Source organism: Homalodisca vitripennis, chromosome 4, assembly GCF_021130785.1.
Source record: "Homalodisca vitripennis isolate AUS2020 chromosome 4, UT_GWSS_2.1, whole genome shotgun sequence".
Classification (NCBI taxonomy): Eukaryota; Metazoa; Arthropoda; class Insecta; order Hemiptera; family Cicadellidae; genus Homalodisca; species Homalodisca vitripennis.
Window position 1 is genome coordinate 171,525,910 of NC_060210.1, and position 21,050 is coordinate 171,546,959.

Consider the following 21,050-nt stretch of genomic DNA (forward strand, 5'->3'; position numbering starts at 1 on the left):
CTAAAAGCAATATTTTTATACAAAAATTATATTATTGTGAAGAATAAATTGTGATCTTTTATTTACATGCATAATGTATTAATAATATGTTCTATCTTAATCCAAATATATAAAAAAATTAATATTGCTTGTGTCAGACAAAATGCACATGACATATTATCAGTTATTTTAATTTTTTTTTGGGTTAGTACATAGAAAAAGTTTGCAGATTAGCAACAGTGTGAAATGAGTCAGCTGTTTTATTTTTATATTCTGGCAAGTCTTGGTTTAATCCCAATAAAAATTTATTTGAAAGTGTTAATAATTTTGTAAATTCTAAAGTGCCAATGAAATCTTTTGAGATCCTCAAGTTGTTCTCATAATTAAAGCATGTTTTAGATAATCAATCAATTTGAATATCTATAGAAATAGAATTATGTGATCGGTACTTTGTACCGGTAATAAGTTACTGTTACAGCGGTTAATAAATATAAAAATTTGTTTTTTTTTATTTCTTTAATATTCACCCAGTTTTATTATTTGTACATGTCACACATATGTTTTATGAAATTTTCAGTGTGCAGTAAATGTACGAGGACTATTCGAAAAGTAGATTACGTTTTGGAATTAAAAATTAACAAAGTATAGGGAGAAATTTGTATTATATACATTTGAAAGCCACACTTAAATACTACTTTTCAACATAGTCGCCATTCAAATTTAGGCACTTATCATATCGATGGATGAGCTTGACAATGCACTATGCTGGGTCTTCCACTTTGCTCTTCGTCATGAACATTTGTTCGGCCATTTTTTAAACTTAATGACCCATTGTCGCACTCCACCTTCAGTGATAATGTTCTTCTCATAAACTTCACACAACTGCCGATAGATTTCTATAGGCTTACAGTTTTTGGCAGTCAAAAACCTAATTACTGCGCGCACCTCACAGTTGGCGGGATTTTCAATCGTGGCAGACATTTCAAATAGGCACTGTGACTAGATGCGTTACGACACGAACTTCTCGCTAGCACAGCTGGATAGCCACTGAGCGGTGGGACATCCTGACACCAAGATGGCTGCGCTAGTCCCGCCCCTAGCGGCCACAGCGCAAGACGTAATCAACTTTCCGAATAGCCCTCGTATTAGTTTAGAAAATTGCATAGTCAAAGATTCAACATTATTTTTATATTGACTACAACAATTGTTAAGAAAATATCTAATAGATACTTTTATATAATGTTGAATAAAATATGGACAAGATCTAAAATATAGTCATTATTATTAGTTTAGGTATAATACTTACCCTTATCAGATTTTTATTTGTACAAACGTGTAGCTATTTTTAAAAAGGTAATATTCGAGAGGCAATTTGAAAAAAATTGTTTTTTTAATTCTTTTGTAAATACGCTAAGTATTTACTTTATTATTACTTGATTTACTTTCATATATAAGTTATCTCAATCTATTCAAATTAATACACAACACAACTATAATACTGAGGTAAAAAATATAAATTTCATTATTGTTGTGAGTTATTTCAAAGCAGAAAAAGTTGTTACTGACTTTTTTGACCGGCAAATCTAGTGTTAATAAATCGTGCACAATAAATAATGATGATCCTAGATATGGAACACCTATATCACCAAAATTTATCTTTGATTACATTCGAGTAAAGGATAATTAATTAATATGTCCAAAACTTCAAATTATGTAACATTTACTTGCAGTTTAAGAAACTGTTTATTAAAATGTTATGAATTTATTAGTTGGTTTAAAATGTATATAAGTACAGTTATAAGTATTCCATGTTTCTTGTTTATAACACGTGACAAGAGTATGACTGGCTGGATGACTGCTAGCATAATGTGTGACATAAAAGCTTTACATGTAAGTGTACTTATCAAACTTTGGATTGTGATATTGTGTTATAAAATTAATATTTAATTTTTGTTATGCAAAATGTTGTAAAGCACATTATTTTATTGTTAAGGCTACGCTCAATATGTGTGTAAAAAATAAACAATAATTTACTGTTGAATCTTTTTTATTAACCTTTTATAAAACCATTTCAGAAATAACAAAACAGAATAAACAGCTAATCAGTACAATAAATAAAATTAAAAATATAACTGATGATCAGGCCAAGACAGGATTTTTCATGAGCTGTGAATACCACTCTGAACCCTTCAACCATAAAAATTTCACCTCTACCTCTCCACCTAGCGAACAAGTGAAACACCACTTGAAATGATAGAAGAAAAGATACTTAATGTTAGGATATCTATTATGTTGGTTTTATACTGTATCGTAATTATCCTTTGAAATACAATTTATTTTGTAAGTCCACCATTTTTATAGATTGCTTGTTGACTTGGCTGACAAACGTAATTGCATTATGCATATTCAGTAATTTATAGTGTATCATAACATTGTGGTTTTACTTGGTGATCAGTGCTATAGTACCTGCTAATTAAAATAAGTAAACAATTGATTTGTTTACTGAAATTTGTATTTAGATTGCCCTATTGACTATGATTTATTTATTAGCATTAACGTCAAATATCAGTAATATTTTTGACAATTTATCCAGAGAAAAAAAATTGTACAAAATTATATGTTTTTCTTTATAATTCTATTTTTACAATTAGAATTATTTGAAAACACTAAAATTATGTTTTTACCAAACAAAGATGAACTATTTTTATAAATAATTTCTTTTAACATAGTATAAATTCTCCATTCTTGCTAAAACAAAGATATACAACATAGTGTTTATTATAGAGGATGAACTTGAGTCACTATACATTTCTGTGAATACACAAATTTATTAAACATCTACTTTATGTACTTAAACAAGTACCATAGTAGGACCACAAATCAGTACACTTCAATGTGATTGCCTTGAAATTCGGACACAGCCACCTGTGTTCTTCCAGAGACCGAAATTTGTAGTTCAAAATAGGTCATTAAATTTGCACCACTGTGTCTCTGTGTTCGTTCAATTGTTCTATGCTGTTAATCTTCACTTAGTAAACCACCCAGCAAGAGAATCTAAGAGAGTCAGGTCTGGTGAGCATGTGTCACATCTTTTGTAATGCACAATCAATCCATTTACCGGGGAATATTACATTCAGGTAATGTATTTAATGTATAGATATTTGTAATCTTTTAAATAGAATCTCTAAAACAATCAAAAATTGCCAACCAATAAGGAGTTAAATAACTGCCACATAGAGGGTTAAAGAAAAGGTTCAGAGCTAGATAAGGGAATAGTTTTGTAGCTAGTGGTTACAAGTTTTTGGAATGATCAAAATTTAATAACAAATAGAATATATATTATCATATATTATCTGTATAAAACATACGCTGACTGAAATGGTCAGCCAAACCAATCAGTGGCCATAACACCAAAGAAGGAAGAGCTACTGCTCTGTTTTGTTCCTGTTTCTGTTGTCATTGATACTGCTGCTGATGGTGAACTCACTACTTTCTTTCCCTGTAAACAAACAAAAGAACTGAATTAAAATAGACTCTCTTCCATGAAAAATGCCAAAATTATATTTACAGAAAACGCTGTATGCAGAAAATCCAAACTCATTAAGGGTGACTATACAGCTTTCATACTATAAATTCTTTGCGTTTTAAAATAATTAAATCAGAGAATCTAAAGTAAATAATCTATGCTTTAAGACAGTTCACTTGCATTTTGCAATTAAGCTGATTAAAGTATTCACTCACATTAATTAACCTATATTTGTCCGATCAAATACGCATACAATTTCTCAAACATAATAATGCAGTATTATAATAATTGTTATGATTTCAAATAGAAGTAAACTATTTATTAATTGTATATAAATAGAAAAAGCAAAGCAATCCCTTAGTACTGCAGTATTTTTACACCTTAGCTGCCGTGTCGAGCCAACTTACACAACACCTGTCGTCATTAAGACATAGCTCTTCGGGAAAAGTTACCTGACAACATTACTATGCAGATGGTAGCCACTTTCTTTAGCTTACCGCTAGTGCTGCATTCTGACATAACTCGTTAAAACTACTTGAACTAGAAAGAGTAGAACATTTCATAGAACAGAGTTTTTTGTGTTAAAGTGTTTTTCCAGCTGAGTAATTGAGATTGTAAAGTTGGAAAATATAGAGACAATTTGTCGAACTACTTCACCCGACAGTGTTTATATTAACACATAAACTGGGTTATGTTATTTGGTAATACAAAAAATAACACTGTCTTATTTTTTCACTCAATTTATAACAAATTTTATTTTATCTAATATTATAACATTAACATGTCTCTGAAATATTTCTGACACAAAAATTGGCAGTTAATGTGTTAAAACTGTTAATTGTTAACAAGAGTCAATAATTTTTCATGAAGTAGTTTTTTGTTAAGAAAACAATTAACTTTCAGGTTATAACAGTTTTACGCACATTCATTTTAGAAAAATGGTATATGATTTCACGAATATTGTAAATATATACAAGATTAACAACAAACTGACACATACTATACCGAACTTGCTCCACAAATAACAGTAAATAAAAAATAATAAGTAATAATTTTATTTAATCCTTGTTTTATCATAATTCTTGTAGGCCTGCCTTTGTTGATCTAGGTATTCTTACCCTTCCATGTATATTTATTTTGCAAAGCCTAATTTTCCTTAAAGAAAATCTTAATTTATATAAATTTAGAAGTTATGTCCATAACTATAGTACTAGATCTCAGAACTTGATAGACCTCAAATACTTTAGATTAAGTAAAACCCAGAACAGCTACATGTACATTAGTGTAAAACTTTTTAACCTCCTACCACCAGATGCAGTTACCACTACTTTAAGGAATTTCAGAAGTTGTCTTGTGAAATGGCTGAAGCAGAAGGCTTTCTATTCAGTAGAAGAAATACTTTTACATGATTTAAGTGACCTTAAATTTTAATAATGCTATGTTTTAATTTTTAACATTTATTATTTATTGTTTTTATTGTTATCTGTTGTTTGTTAATTCTATTATTAATTTATTATTATTTATTTTAGCATTAAGTTTTAATTAATAATATATTTTGACTATTTTTTAATTGTATATTTATTTGCATTTCTCTATAGAGATGGTGTTCTTGACTGTTGATGTAATAGTACATTATTGTAAACCTTATCTGACTTTGTCAATGCATACAACATATGTGGGACGACAATAAATGATTCTTGATTCTTGATTGATTCTTGATTCTTGAATTTATAGCTTTAGTTCTTAGTTTTCCAATTAACACTACGTCAAAACATTCTGTACAAAATTAAGCTTAGGAAATATTTTGTTCTCACTGTGTTAAGCAATACAGATGCTAAACCGAAACTATGTAAGCAATTTTTGATGTGGTGTAAAGCAGAAAACTTAGATTTTATTTTTTTATTTATAAATTTATTTTATCTTTCAAATTATTCTCAGGAACTTGGAAATCTTAACTAGTGGTGGATGCAGGAGAGGGTCCATTAAGGTCATAGCTCCATCTGATATTTTGAGGGAAAAACTAAGTCATTATTCTCGTATTGTACATTAAAATAGAATTAGTTTTATGAACTAAAATTTAAATATAAGTAAATTTCTTTCTAAAAGTTTTAAAATTTATTTTTTGTTATATTTAAATGCAACATTTCCTGGTTTTAATAACGATAAACTTAAACTCAGGTGGCCCCCTCCGAAATTTAGGACTGGATCTGCCCTTGAATTTAACTTTGCGAATATCACCAGCTAAATTTACTAAATTATTTTATCAAATTCCTTATGTATTTGAACCCTTTTAGTGCTACAGCCATTTCTCAAAGTTATATTCATGAAAGTAGTGGGTTGTATTTTACAGATTTGCAAGCATTTGGGATAAATGCAATTTATTGTACAATTACTATAAATAAGATTTTCATGATTTTCTTATTCCAGCAATGGAATGAAGAACACAGGATACATTCTAATATAATAAAACCAAAATTAAAAAAATAATGTGACTAACTTTTTTTATTCAAGGTTGAATCAATGTGCATTTCATGTTTTAAAACTTTTAACTGTACCATACCAAATTGTATAAAAAACAAACTAAATTTGATTTATTATATAGATTATTGAGTCCGATAGGCAATGGAATGAGGAACACAGGATATATTCTAATATAATAAAACCAAAATAAAAAAAAAAATAATGTGACTAACTTTTTTTATTCAAGGTTGAATCAATGTGCATTTAATGTCTTAAAATTTTTTAATTGTACCATACCAAATTGTATAAAAAACAAACTAAATTTTATTTATTATATAGGGTAAGAAAGACCACCCATCTGCAATGTATAGCGGCTAAACCAAGAAATCTACCTTCTTCATTTTAACGAAAACCCCCATATTTCAAGCCCAAAGAATTCAGGAAAATAATTTGTAATACCCAAAAAACCCCAAAATGGCACTTTTGGGGGGATAGGGATTGTTTTTTATAGATTTTCAAATGTACAGGTAGGTCAAGCAGTACCTAATTTTAAAGGTCTCTTTATTCACTGACCATTGTGAAAAAAAATGTTAATTTATTTCGCTTTGTTAATTTGTTTCTTACTATTACCTCATTAAAATTTTTAGCATATCCAAATTTTTATCCAACATTTTCAAAAAAGTACTTTTTTAAAATATGTTATACAGTTGTCACTTTTTTCAGCACATTTTCAATTTTTTTAATAGTTTAAATTTAGAGTATTTCAAATTTGTTGAGTTATTATAATTTATTACTAAGCTTTTACAGTATTTTGCTCTACAGAGAATTTCCATTTAGTAGAGAGTAGTAGAAAAATACTGTCTGTTCTATAAGAACAACATATAATCATGCAAACTTTACACAATTATTATAGCATGTTATATTAATCTATCTAAATATTAACCTATACTTAGTATCTAACCTATTAAAGTTAATCCAAATATTAAAATATTAATTACATCTTGGATGATAATTGTCATGCAACGAATTCAAAGTTATACATCGGACAGTAAGTTGTTCATTCTACAAACAAATTGCTGAATACCACATAAACCAAAACTATGTAAATAGCAATCCAACTTTAAAGAACACCTGATTGATGAGAACCATAGTTCTCACCATAGTCATTAGTTGTAATGATAATTAAAAAATACTGCACAAATGTAAAAAAGGACTGATTGTGAATTCCCTCAAAATTATGACGAAGGATAAGTTGCAGTATTGTTTCATCATGAAATCACCCCTGTGATTTAAATTAAGTGAGTGGTAACATGGTTTTTATTTTGTCATTGTCGCTGAACCTTTTGCTAGCAAGAGCAGATTTCATGTAAAAAAGTAGCCAAGTAGCCAATAGAACAAGTACTATATGTTGCTGGCCAAAAATTATTACAATTTGAATAACATTCACAATGTGAGAACAGTTGTTTCTTAGAAAGAATTTTCAGTGCCCACCAGGCACAAAGTGTACTAAATCACAATTTTTCATCAAAGATTTTTATGGAAAAAGATCTTGAAATTTGTGGAAGTTCCATAGAAAGAAAAGAAAAGAAAAGAATTTTTTAACTTGCAGGTTTCTTAAAATTAACTTTTTTTAACGCACAAAAAAGTTAATCAATAACCAAAGGCTGACAACCACTTCATTTGTTATTGTGTACATTTTCATGTCCATCATTGAATTACCTCGCCAACTCCTTACTTTTGAATCACTCATCACATTTTGTCCATACACCTTACAGATATCTTGATGAATTTTAAACTGTTTGATAATTTTCGCATTGGGCAAACAAATTACTAGTACAATGCGGTAAGATTTTCAATTTACTTAGCCATTATAAAGAAGCACACACACAATGGTGTCTACACCTTCAAGTGACCAGACACTGTAATGGCAAAAATCACTAAAGGTATTACAGTTATCAAAACTTGTGTGTTAAGGCAAGCAAACAAACAGAAGTCTTGTTAAGAGATCAGTATTAAATTAGACTAAATAGTAACGTACTAGCTCAGCTAAAAACTTCCTTCCAACTGAAACAAGCCACAAAAATAATAAAATAATGTTCTACTTTTTATATTTAAGACGCAATTTCAAATAGTGAGTGTGTTTTTACACACATACAATAGCCTAGGAATTGAGTGGCTGTGTTGTGTACAAAAAACTTATGATCAGCACCAAAAGTTTTTATCTACATAAACAGGACCATACCTGGGACGGCCTCATTGGGAAATTTCAGAAACTACTGTACTACACACAATTAAATTTCACACAATCATTCATGTAACCCCAGAGACACCCACAGGCATTTATATTACTCCAGAAGCATTCTGACATCATGTACCCCCGACAACCAGAGCAATTCACATAACCCCAGAGACATCACAGACATTCATTAATATTACTCCAGAAGCATACAGACGTTTACATACCCCTGACATCCATGGACATTAATTTAACACTCTGAGTTACCCACAGACATTCATTTAACCCCCAGTGACACCCACAGATATTCATGTAATCCCCAGTGACACCAACAGACATTCATATTACTCCAGAAGCATCCAGACATGTAACTCCCAGAGAACTAAATACAGACATTCATGTAACCTCAGATACAACCACAGACATTCATGTCACCCCAGAAGCATCCAGACATTCAAGTAATCTCAGAAGCATCTAGACATTCATGTAACCCTCCCCCAGTGACACCCACAGACATCCATGTTACCCGAGAAGCATCCAGACATTCATGTAATCTCAGAAGCATCTAGACATTCATGTAACCCTCCCCCAGTGACACCCACAGACATCCATGTTACCCGAGAAGCATCCAGACATTCATGTAATCTCAGAAGCATCTAGACATTCATGTAACCCTCCCCCAGTGACACCCACAGACATCCATGTTACCCGAGAAGCATCTAGACATTCTTGTAATCCCTAACACCCATGGACATTCAGTAAAACCCAGACACATCCATGAACATTAATGTAACCCTCAGAGATACCCACGAACATTAATGTAACTCCCAGAGATACCCATGAACATTAATATATCCCCTAGAGACACCCATGAATAATCATGTAACTCCAAAGACACCACAGGAAGCAATTTTGCAATTTTGATCATTAAGTTTCATACTGTCCTTAAAAGTTTCAATGAAAATTTAATTAAACAAACAAAAGTACAGAGGTACACTTAAATCTTCCTACACAATTAATTGCAACTTTTGAAATAATAATTTCTTTATTGAGATGTTATTATAACTCATAATGGGTAACTGTTATGTTCAATAAAATGTTCTGTGATATATTGAATATTATAAAGGCTGTACAACTGGATTTCTGAACACAAAGCATGACTTAAATGGTTAATTTTAATTTGCAAATTGTTTCTAAATGAATCCAGAGATTAATTCAAAATAATGCCTTCTTTTCTATCCTCCCAGGCAATTGATGAAATACAAAAGTTTGTACCATATCTTCCCGCTCCAATTCACTAATACATCTAATAGAATTTCACAAAGTAATTAATCAAAATTCATCAAATTTATACATTGTCATTCATATTACATTGTAAATATCCACTGCATTGCTTCGACTTCAAGTGATCTCACCATTTCACTTAAGTTTTAATAGAAACTATTGAGCTTCAAAACACAATGAACATCCCTGTCAATATCAAATTACTTTGGAGATATTCAAGATGACTTTCTAATATTTATAAAGAGGTATATCAACATTTTGTCCACATTTGGTAGGCTACACACACTTTCATAATTTAACTATAATAATTTTCAATGAAACCATTTAAAGTATATCTTTAAAAGTAAGTTATAATTGTTTTAATCATAAACTGCCCCCTGATGTCCTATAAAGTTACTGCTCTGGTCTTTCAAAATAATTCTTTTAAGAGATATAGAGATATTTTACAAATAATATACGAATGTAATATTTTACCGTATAAATTAACTTTTAAAACAATACTACTACAGGTGAGACAACAAATAAACACTAAGAATATGTTACAACTGGCAGTGCAAATGCATTTCAAGTAACTTGAATCTGTTGAAGTAACATGTGAGTGGAAATTTGTTTCACTCTACATAGCAGATGTAGTCCCAGACTAAAAGGAAAAATATTAATACTTTTATACTTATACTTATATTTATACTTTAATAAAACTGCTTTTACAAAAGTATACTCTGGCCTCAACAATAACAAGATTTGACAGAATAAACAACTCCATCTGAAAACTTACATAAAAGTTACATTGAACACTCTCACAAAGCAAAACTTTTCAGTTATGTAACGATACCAAAGCAAAAAGGAAGGAATACAAGATTTTAAATTCGAACAGAGGGTCGTATTAATTTTAGATATAGTAAGCATCTCTACCCCAAAGTTGTAAGTGGGATAACCAGAATGGTCAATGCTAGCTTTGTATTTTGTTGTTGTAAACTTGGTGCAAAATCTGGTAGATAGTTTATAAATACCAGTACAATTCCTTTCTTATTTAGTTCCTTTTCCCTCTTTCATTATGTTTATGTTTCCCGAAATAGAAACAAAACGACAGACTGCTTACCTTTGGCTTAGCTGGTGTCAGTGAGGTGCGGGGAGCTGTGATGTGAAGGAGGGGAAACCATGTAGTGGCTGAACTGCTGAGAGCTAGTACACTGGGCTGTTCACTTGAGTGGCTGGACACTGCTTGGCCCGTAGATGTTCCGGACACACCCAGCAATGCCTAAACAATAAAACTATATGGACCCGCAAACCATGTGGGTGAACTGCTGAGAGCTAGTACACTGGGCTGTTCACTTGAGTGGCTGGACACTGCTTGGCCCGTAGATGTTCCGGACACACCCAGCAATGCCTAAACAATAAAACTATATGGACCCGCAAACCATGTGGGTGAACTGCTGAGAGCTAGTACACTGGGCTGTTCACTTGAGTGGCTGGACACTGCTTGGCCCGTAGATGTTCCGGACACACCCAGCAATGCCTAAACAATAAAACTATATGGACCCGCAAACCATGTGGGTGAACTGCTGAGAGCTAGTACACTGGGCTGTTCACTTGAGTGGCTGGACACTGCTTGGCCCGTAGATGTTCCGGACACACCCAGCAATGCCTACACAATAAAACTATATGGACCCGCAAACCATGTGGGTGAACTGCTGAGAGCTAGTACACTGGGCTGTTCACTTGAGTGGCTGGACACTGCTTGGCCCGTAGATGATCCGGACACACCCAGCAAGACTTACACAATAAAACTTTGCGGACCCGAAACCATGTAGTGGCTGAACTGCTGAGAGCTAGTACACTGGGCTGTTCACTTGAGTGGCTGGACACTGCTTGGTCCGTAGATGTTGTGAACACACCCAGCAGGGCTTACACAATAAAACTTTGCGGACCCGAAACCATGTAGTGGCTGGCTAAACTGCTGAGAGCTAGTACACTGGGCTGTTCATTTGAGTGGCTGGACACTGCTTGGTCCGTAGATGTTGTGAACACACCCAGCAGGGCTTACACAATAAAACTTTGTGGACCCAAAACCATGTAGTGGCTTAACTGCTGAGAGCTAGTACACTGGGCTGTTCACCGCTTTGTTCGTAAATGTTGTGAACACACCCAGCAAGACTTACACAATAAAACTTTACAAACCCAAGCTTAAACATCAATACCCATGAAAGTAGCATGGGTAAGATTGTTTGGGGTAGCTCTCATATGTTACTCTCCTCATTAACCCCAGACCATCAAACTACAAACAGGAGAAAGTTAGCAAGTTTGCCCATCTGGCACTTATTGCTTGCAAAACTTCAGTTACAAAACATTTTACAGCTTGTCATCATATCCAATATCAGAGGTGCTGAATATTGTAGACCCACAGATGTCAGCTTTTTTACTCTACATTGGTTTCTACTGATTTAGGCAGTTTTTATAAATATAATAATTAAAATATTAAATAATACAAATGGTGATCAAAGAGTAATATTTAAATTGGAAATAAGACAGTTTTATTCAATGTATACGATGAAATAGAGAAAAAGTGTTGCTGTGCTGCAACAGGTCACACAATTACTAGTAAAATGGTCAGTATTTGAAGGTACTCTATATGAATTTTTTTAACTTTTTACTACTTTGCAATATCTAATCATATATGTGTGTGAACGGTTTATACAGTCTAAGTAAAAAGTATGGATACACTCTGTTTGGTTTTTTGTGGATAAAGATGGAGGGATGGAACTCGGGACACCTTTCTAGGAAATAGAAGTGAACTTTTTAGTCACTGTTACAACTTTGCCGGGCACAAAATTTAAAAGGTAGGAATTTCAAAAGGGGAGGTGACCTTTGTTGACTTATCCAGCTAAAGCAGACTAGCCATACCCTCTTTGATCTTAACACAATACAGCAGAACAGAAGTACTGCTTCTGGACGAACACTATAATATTGTCTAAACGTGTTGTTATTTATTCAATTTTTACTAATCCCAGACTAGATTACTAAACAATTGTTATCTCATCATAGATGAACTCTTCTGGAGTTTGCTATCCCACTCTTATCCCTTCAATGCACTATTTAATTTGAACTGAACACCCCCTAAGTGGCCCACTTAATTTCTTGTTTTTCACAGTTTTGTGACAACATTACCTATACATGCATTAAATGATTTTCTGTTAGGCCTATACTTGTAAAAGTGATTGTATTGCTAAAACATAAGTATACCCATACAAACATGTACAAAATACCATTACAAAATTTTTTTAAGACATGTTTAATGGAAGTTACTTGCTTTAATTACATTAGAAATTTGCAACTGTGTGATATGTCTTGAAGCAGTCCTCTAGGCATAGGCCAGCCTCACATTGGGGACACCAGTAGATTGTGTCCCTTCTTCTGCCATGTTTGTAGCAAACCACACATCTCCTTTGAAGCTTTGCTTTTTTCCCAGTTGGTGGAATCTTTTCAATAAAATGTCTTTTAGTTAGGCACATTGGTGGAGGCTCAGTGGATGGTCTGCCCTGAACTGTTCTTGGTACCTCTTGTTGAAATCTTTCCAAAATTTCTTTTACTAGGCCTAATCTAAATGTTAAGTGATCAATATTGTTGTGTTTTGACTTCCAAATTATGTATGAGTTCAGAATTGTAATGTTTAGCATACGCTTGAAGACTTTCATGTACCATTTAGTACCTCTTTTCCTTTCCAGTAGATAGTTCTCTAGCATTTGATCTCTAAGGTCCACACCCCCCATATTCTTATTATATTCTACTACAAAACCAAACATAACCAAACAAATAAACAGCTAAACACAAACAATAACATCGTCATGCCAGCAGACAAAGTCGTTTCACAGTCAATTGCGTAGTTAGAAACAGCTGACAGCAAGCGCCACCTTGATCGATGTTTTTCGTCTACTATAAACTACATGTTGAACGGCTTTCGATACATAGGTATCGATACACCGATAGTTCATTTCATCATCTTTCCAACGATGTATAACTCGAATGTATTACACCGAAAATAACCGAAATGTATTCGTTATAAGATCGGACTGCGCCATGCATACAGCGTACGTCGCGGGCCGAGTTCAGCGGAAAACACTAGATGTACGGCGTACGTCGCGGTCCGTCGAAGGGTTAACCCCATGCACTCAAAGGCAGTATTTATAACTTGTCCTTGGAGCTCATATGGCCAGCTCTACTGGCAGCTGTCATTTTGTCAGAAGCGTGGATTCATTTTTGCCGTAATTTTATCTCAGCTTGTATGTCCAGCTGTACTGGCCAAGATATAAAACATCCATAGCTCGTAAGGATAGCACCACAGGTCACTAAACATAGCAGTTATTTTATAATATTCTCTTTGTTTTATAATGATTGGTGAGTGCTGAAACCTATTGAGCAACTTTATTTTAGAATAATTTTTACGTAAAGCAGTAAATTTTAAATTATCCTATAATTTTCTAAGTATTGACTGTGCAAATAAGACGATGCGCGTAGTGAGCCTATACAATGAAGTGATAGAAGGGATAAAAACCTACAAAATTTTACTAGAAGACGTGTACTAACTATTCTTGACTACACATAGGTATGTATTATTAAGTTTTATTCCACAAAAAATTTAAAGACTGAGAAAACCGTAAAATAGTTCATGTCTAAGTATAACATAACTGTAAAGGCCCATTTTATAAAGTTTTATTTATATACCTTTGTTAACTATATACATATAAGATTTAAATTTCCAAAATGTATGTTTATCTTTGTATTAGAAAGATTCATTCAAAATAAATTTCAAATTATTTTTCATTTCTTCATTAAACATTTTAAATTATTATACAAATAACGTGGAGGAAAGTGAAAAATTCTGATCTGGGAAAGCAAACAACATATATGGCCGTCGAGCTGTCAGTAAAAGTAACACGGCCATCTGTACTGGCCATACGAGTTGCGAGGACAAACTACAGCAAAACTAACACGAACTGTCAGCAACCTTGGTGTGGCCAGTGCTGCTGGCCTTTCGAGCGCAAAAGGTTAAGATATTTACTTCTAAAGATAACTCTCAATGAATTATAAATAAACTTTATCAATACAACTAAACCTAAAATTGTATAACTAATTCCATGGTAATATCAGTTTTGTGCACTCCTTTGAAATTCTCATAACATTTCTCAATTTAAAAAAGTGCCTCTAAAATTTGACAAAATAACGTAAAATGTCAATATGTGAAATTTAATAATCTTCATTGGTTACACAATTTTTACAACATTAATTTATTTTTTCAACACAGTTATTATGAACTTAACTGAAATACAGTTCTAATCTTTGCTCTTCTACACATCAATGTAGGCAGTAATCTCAATGGTATGAAGTTTTGCTATCGTAACCTCAATAACACTGTCTCAAATTCTCAACATTCTCAGATTTTGAGATGCATGTTATGGAAGTACGATTGTCTTTTCTCATTGATGGAAAATACTTAAAATATATGTATACATTTTTTTATATAATAACTACTTATATTTGTAATTAATCTTTTAATCATACCTGAGTTTGAAATGCTGTTCTTTTCACATTGTCATTTATATATGGCATGAATACATTGAGATCAAACGGATCAATTTTAGACTCCACTTTCAATATTACATCTTGACACTTCTCTTTAAAATCCTGTAATCAAACAAGAATATTAGAGCATGTAACATTATTTTAAATGTTCTTGAGTTATGACAATTGAGATAGAACATTGGTTCCTTTAGTAGCACGTCATGAGTACACTTATTGTCAGTTTGTTTAGCTCAGAAGCTAAATAATAACCCAATTTTCAATAACCGTGCAATGTGTTTAGTACAGCGTCAATGTTTTACTGTTTCTTTTCTGAACTTTATGCAATGCCAGGATCAAGTAGGGATTAGGATAATGAATGTTGTTTTCAGTGAACTAGAGCCAAGTGAGTCAGAAATGTCCAGTGGCAGCGTCATTGGTAGGAACCTTGACTGTGCAAAACTCAAGGTAACTACTCATCCACATAAGGGTGGGCAGAAGGGAACGACAGTGAAGGAGAAGATATGGTTTACAATCCAAAATCGACTCGCTTCTCGTGGCTGCAACAATGATAGGAATCTTAACTATGCACAACTCAAGGTGTCTCTTCATCCATATGAGGGCGGGCAGAAGGGAACTACAGTGAGGGAGAAGATATGGTTTACAATCCAAAATCGACTCGCTTCTCGTGGCTGCAACAATGATAGGAATCTTAACTATGCACAACTCAAGGTGTCTCTTCATCCATATGAGGGCGGGCAGAAGGGAACTACAGTGAGGGAGAAGATATGGTTTACAATCCACAAATGACTCCCTTCTCGAGTTCATAAGAAAACCTTAAAGTGAGCAGAATGAGCCTTTGGTACCTTTACCTGGCAACAACAAAGCAATTTACTGACCTGAACTTGATCAGACCAGACTCTAATGCAGAAAATAGATCACGCTACAAATGTGTATGCTTGACATGTTTTGTTGTTACCAAATTCAATGCCTACTTCCAGAATAATATCAATAAATGGAGGATCTTACAGTAAAAGAATTTAGGCAATTTATTTGAGTGATTTATTACATGAGGACACTGTAATGTCCCTAGACAAATAGAAGTGAGGGTGTGGGACTGTTATATAGTGACTGTTTTATTAACAAATTAAATGAATGTGAAATCAAATAAGTTAAAATTCAGGGTTTCAAATTTTGAAGTGAAGAATTTTATAGGCTAATATAAATCCATGGATGGACCAGTTATTTATTATAATAGTTAAATATTTGTTCTGTACATGTAAATGTCTTACAGCTTTAGATAACAATATTCATTCAATACACACATTGTCTAGAGCTGTGTGTTGGTTCTCATGACATAACTCCTCTCATACTTCCAATAGTTTTTATAGAAGGCTTAGTACAAACAAAACATGTGGTAAATAACCAATGAATACAATTTGTTACTTGATCAAAGATCAAAAATAGAAATAATTCGTTTTAAACTAAAGTACATTAATTGTTAGATACATATAACACCCAGTTTTATTTTTAATTTTACCTTATTGCTGATTGAGTTAAAAAGACAAGCAATATATTTTACATCCAACAGCATCTGCAGATATTGTGTTTGTGTTAGACTTTGTTGGAGGTTTTCGTTGTATTTACCAAGAATACAGATGAGTACATTACCCACAAGCTGCTCGGATATCTGTCTGCAACAAAAATAAACCATTCATAAGTTATATTTCAAATAAGAGTGTTGACTTTCAAAACACTGTAAGTTTAATACAAAATTACCACAAATAAAAATCATACTATTTAAAGCCTGGATGGGTCGATTCCTCTATTTTTAGTGGTATTGAAATATTGACCGCTGCTGTTTTCACTTTATTTTAATACCTATATTTTCATATTTTCAGAGTGTTTTATATGAAAAAATAAAATCAATAGAAGTGCTTAAAATACCCTAGGAAAGTCACGATTTTACAATATCATGACTAATAAAGTGTTCCAAGCTGAATCTCGAATCCACTGAATTTTCAAATAAGTCCATAATAATAGCTGATTAGCACTACACAAATTATAGATCGCTAAAGTATGTTATTATCATAATTTCTATATGGAAAATTTAGATAGATAACCAAAGTAACAAATTGGTATAGATTTATCCTAATAATATTATAAATGCAAAAGTGCATTAGCTTGTTTGTTTTGTCTTCACGCATAAACTATTCAACCAATTGTACTAAAATTTTATATGGACATTCTTACGGTCCCTGGGATGAATATAGGCCTATTCTTATTTGGAAAATCCCTCCAAGCTATTCGCCACTGCCTTCTAAATTAGTCAAATATATAACAAACTTTTAATACAAATTCAAAGATTTTTATAAAACTCATCTTAATTGTTTTTTGACACTAGGCTTATTATTTATGTGTATGTATGTGTATATATTTATATGCACACACGTTATTGATCGGAAAAGAAAAAGAAAATCAACTATGAAACAAAATACACTGAATAATTTACATTGCCCATAAAAATACACTTTTTGATAGATTTTCTTGATCGTGGCTACAAGGTAAAATCAAAATTGGTATAAGAAATTATTTACTTGAACCAGAAATTCCCATACACGTGCAAAGCCAATGGTAAATGCTAGTAAATAATATTTTGCATTTTCTATAATTATATTTGTGCATCACCCTGCAATCATTCCATGGGCGTCTGTTTCTCTGGAATAAACAAACAGACATCCGCTAATTTTTATTTATCTCATAATTTGTGTAGTTGTATAAATATGTCCTTTATAATAATATATGTATATTTATATCTTATCATGGCTAAGGGTGATTTGAAATCTTTAGGTGACTGCTCCTACTGACCAGACTTGCTTTAATGTTAACAAAACAAAACCATTTAGCGTTTTATACTCTTAGTTAGTAAGGAAGAACAGGTTTACTTTAACCACAGATTGAGAGGATATTCTCTTCTTCTTCATAGAGTTTGTTCTTTTAATATACCTGAGACTAAGAGGAGGAATATCCTTCCAGTCTTGTAAAGGTAAGCCTCCTCTTCATATTCTATCTTATCAGTTACGTAATTCTTTAGTTACTACTTATTAATAATATTTAGTTATTATTTACAGAAAAATCAACATTGAATCCAAAAATGAGAGTTGAGACCAAAGTTTGGTATCAGTATTAGAATTAAAACCAAATGTTTTGTATCACTAATAAAAACGGTTATACAATTTTTTAAGAATTAGGCTATATTGTTATTTCTCAGTAACAAATGACATATAGCCATGTTACTTGTTCAAATACTACGCTTATATGCTAGTCTAGGTATTAATTATTACTATAATTTATTTATTTATGGAAGAAATATTAACATATTTATTTAATACTTTTTATTCATTTTGAAAAATGGAAGAGGTAAAACATGAAATACTACACAGTTTTGTGGTACACTCAAAAGTACTAAGAAAATTTTATATGGCTAAAAAACAAGTAGACTGCAAATACTGAGATTAAATACACAAGTTTAGCTATAACATTAATGTAAATATTCTTTTCTGCAATACTTTATTACATCTATGTGGGAATAAAAGCATTTTGAAACATAATTCAAAAAGATATGTTATATGAAACCAAACAAAAAGAAAAGGCAGAATAATACAGGGGCCATCCAGAAAGTAACAAGCATTTTGAAATAAAAAGATAACCAACTGAAATAGGAACATTTCATTATATACATTTAAAAGCTACACTTTTAGGTTATTTTTCAACGTAATCCCCATTCAAATTGAGATATTTATCAAAACATGTCACAAGTTCTACAGTTCCAGCTTAACCATTAATTAATGCCAGTGTGAAGTTCAACGTCACTATCGAAGCGTTGCGTTGCGAGCCAGGTCTTCATCACTGGAAAGAGGTGGTAGTCGCTTGGTGCTAGAGCTGGGCTATAAGGCGGATGATCAAACACTTCCCAATCAAAATCATTTAAGACTTGTCCGGTATGATTGGCTGTATCGGGACATGCATTGTCATGGAAAACCAAAATTTTTGAGCTCAATTTTCCTCTACGCTTGTTTTGTATCACTCTGTATGGATTCTGCAATATTTCACAGTACCTCTCTGCATTGATTGTTGATCCTCATTCAAGGAAATCAACCAAAATCATGCCCTTAGCATCCCAAAAAACAATTGCCATAATCTTTCTCGTTGACAGAGTTTGGAGACATTTTCTTGGTTTTTTTTGGAGAATGTGTATGCCCCTATTCCATAGATTGCATTTATGTTTCACAATCGACATGTCTCACCCATGTTTCATCACCAGTAACTATACGATCGAGAAGTTCATTACGATGTTTATCGTATTCATCAAGTAAAGTTAACAATGCAGCAAGTCTTTGTTTTTTGTGATCTTCCGCAAGAATTTTTAAAACCTACCTGGCACAAAATTTGTAGTATCCAAGCTTCCCTACAGCAGTTTCATGAAGTAAACTTCATGAAATTTGTGGGAAATGTTCTGAGAGTTCAGTCATTGTAAAACGGTGATTTTCATAAACTTTGTCATTGATTTTCAACACCAAATCTACAATCACTAGACTAGGCTGACCACTACGACTATTGTCATGAACATTGGTGCGGCCATTTCACTCAATACCCCACTGCCTTACTCTGCTTTCACTCATTACTCATAAACTTCACACAGTTGGCAATAGATTTAATTTAGTTTATGGTTTTTGCCAACTAAAACCTTATCAGGAACGCACTTCACAAGTGGCAGGATTTTCAATTCCGGCACACATTTTAATTAATCACTGTGAGAAAAGTAAAAGAGATACAGGCCGTGTGTGACTACAGCTCGATGCATACTGTTTTGACACCAAGATGTGGGTGCTATAGCCCCATCCACTGCTGCACCATTCAAAAACGTCTGTTACTTTCTGGATAGCCCTCATACACTATATTTAAGAATTTTTAGACCACTTTAACCCTTCAATGAATTGCGACGTACGCGGTACGTTTTGTGACATTCGATCGTTCGTTCAGCAAATAACCAGTTATTTTTAGACTAATATATTCTAAACGCATACTCGTTTTAAAGCTACTGTGTTGAAATATCGAATGGTTAAGTTGTATATCGATTTATTGTTATCGATTCCGTTTAGCAAAACAATCGATAGTGGATCAGCTGATGACAGTCGTCACTGCGCAGTTCGAGTGCCGTCGGTTAAAATAGTCGTCCCGCGTGGTTTCTTTATATCATGTATTGTTGGTTTCTATTGTTGTATTGAAACCTGCAGTTGTTGCATACAACAAAAATATGGTTGGAGTGGACTTGAGGGACCAAATGCTGGAAAGTTATTTGATGGAAAGGAAACGGGGCACAAAATGGTATCTGAAAGTGTTCAAACGATTACTAAATATAACAATTCTAAATTCCTATGTAATCTGGAAGGCCAAACATCCAAACACAGACCATCTCTCTTTTAGATTAGGTTTGATCAAAGAAATTATCGAAAAATATCAACCTGGTGTTCCTAACAAGTACATGGTAGGCCATCAACCGACCCACCTCCGTCTCGTTTTACAGAAAGGCATTTCATTGAGAAGATTCCTGCTACTGGGAAAAAATCCAATCCTCAAAGAAGATGTGTGGTGTGTAATAAACATGGAAGGAAGAGAGACACAGTGTATTGGTGTCCAAATTGTGAGGCAGGCCTATGCCTTGAAGAATGCTTCAAGGTTTACCACACTAACACTAACTTTTAGTGTAAAGTAACCATGTTTTGTTATATCTCGGTCAGGATAAATAAGTAAAATAATTTATTTTATCACTAAATAGGTTTTTTCTGTTCATAGTTAATGTAAAAAATTATACAAAATATCCCTAAAAGAGTATTTTATAATTTTTATTGTCCTTAAAGTAAAAAGAATCAAAATAAAGGAAAACGGGTAAAAAAGTGGTGCAGACTGGGTTGGACTGAACTTTAAAAAAAAATGCGTTGAGGGGTTAAT

At 32.7% G+C, this 21,050-nt stretch overlaps 1 protein-coding gene across 3 annotated transcripts in view; it reads right to left on the minus strand.

The window, feature by feature from the left end:
• Positions 1-3,300: 3,300 nt before the first annotated feature.
• LOC124360622 (conserved oligomeric Golgi complex subunit 1) overlaps positions 3,301-21,050 on the minus strand; it is a 52,871-nt gene continuing 35,121 nt past the window's right edge. The window contains exons 14-18 of one of the 3 annotated variants that reach the window (XM_046814388.1): positions 16,579-16,732; positions 15,042-15,164; positions 10,585-10,743; positions 8,004-8,029; positions 3,301-3,478 (exon numbers count right to left, since the gene is read on the minus strand). In XM_046814388.1, coding sequence (XP_046670344.1) covers positions 8,012-8,029; positions 10,585-10,743; positions 15,042-15,164; positions 16,579-16,732 — 454 coding nt within the window. In that variant the 3' untranslated portion in view covers positions 3,301-3,478; positions 8,004-8,011. Of the gene's footprint in view, positions 3,479-8,003; positions 8,030-10,584; positions 10,744-10,986; positions 11,131-15,041; positions 15,165-16,578; positions 16,733-21,050 lie in introns of those variants that run through there. The other 2 variants (XM_046814387.1, XM_046814389.1) reach the window with 2 other exon arrangements.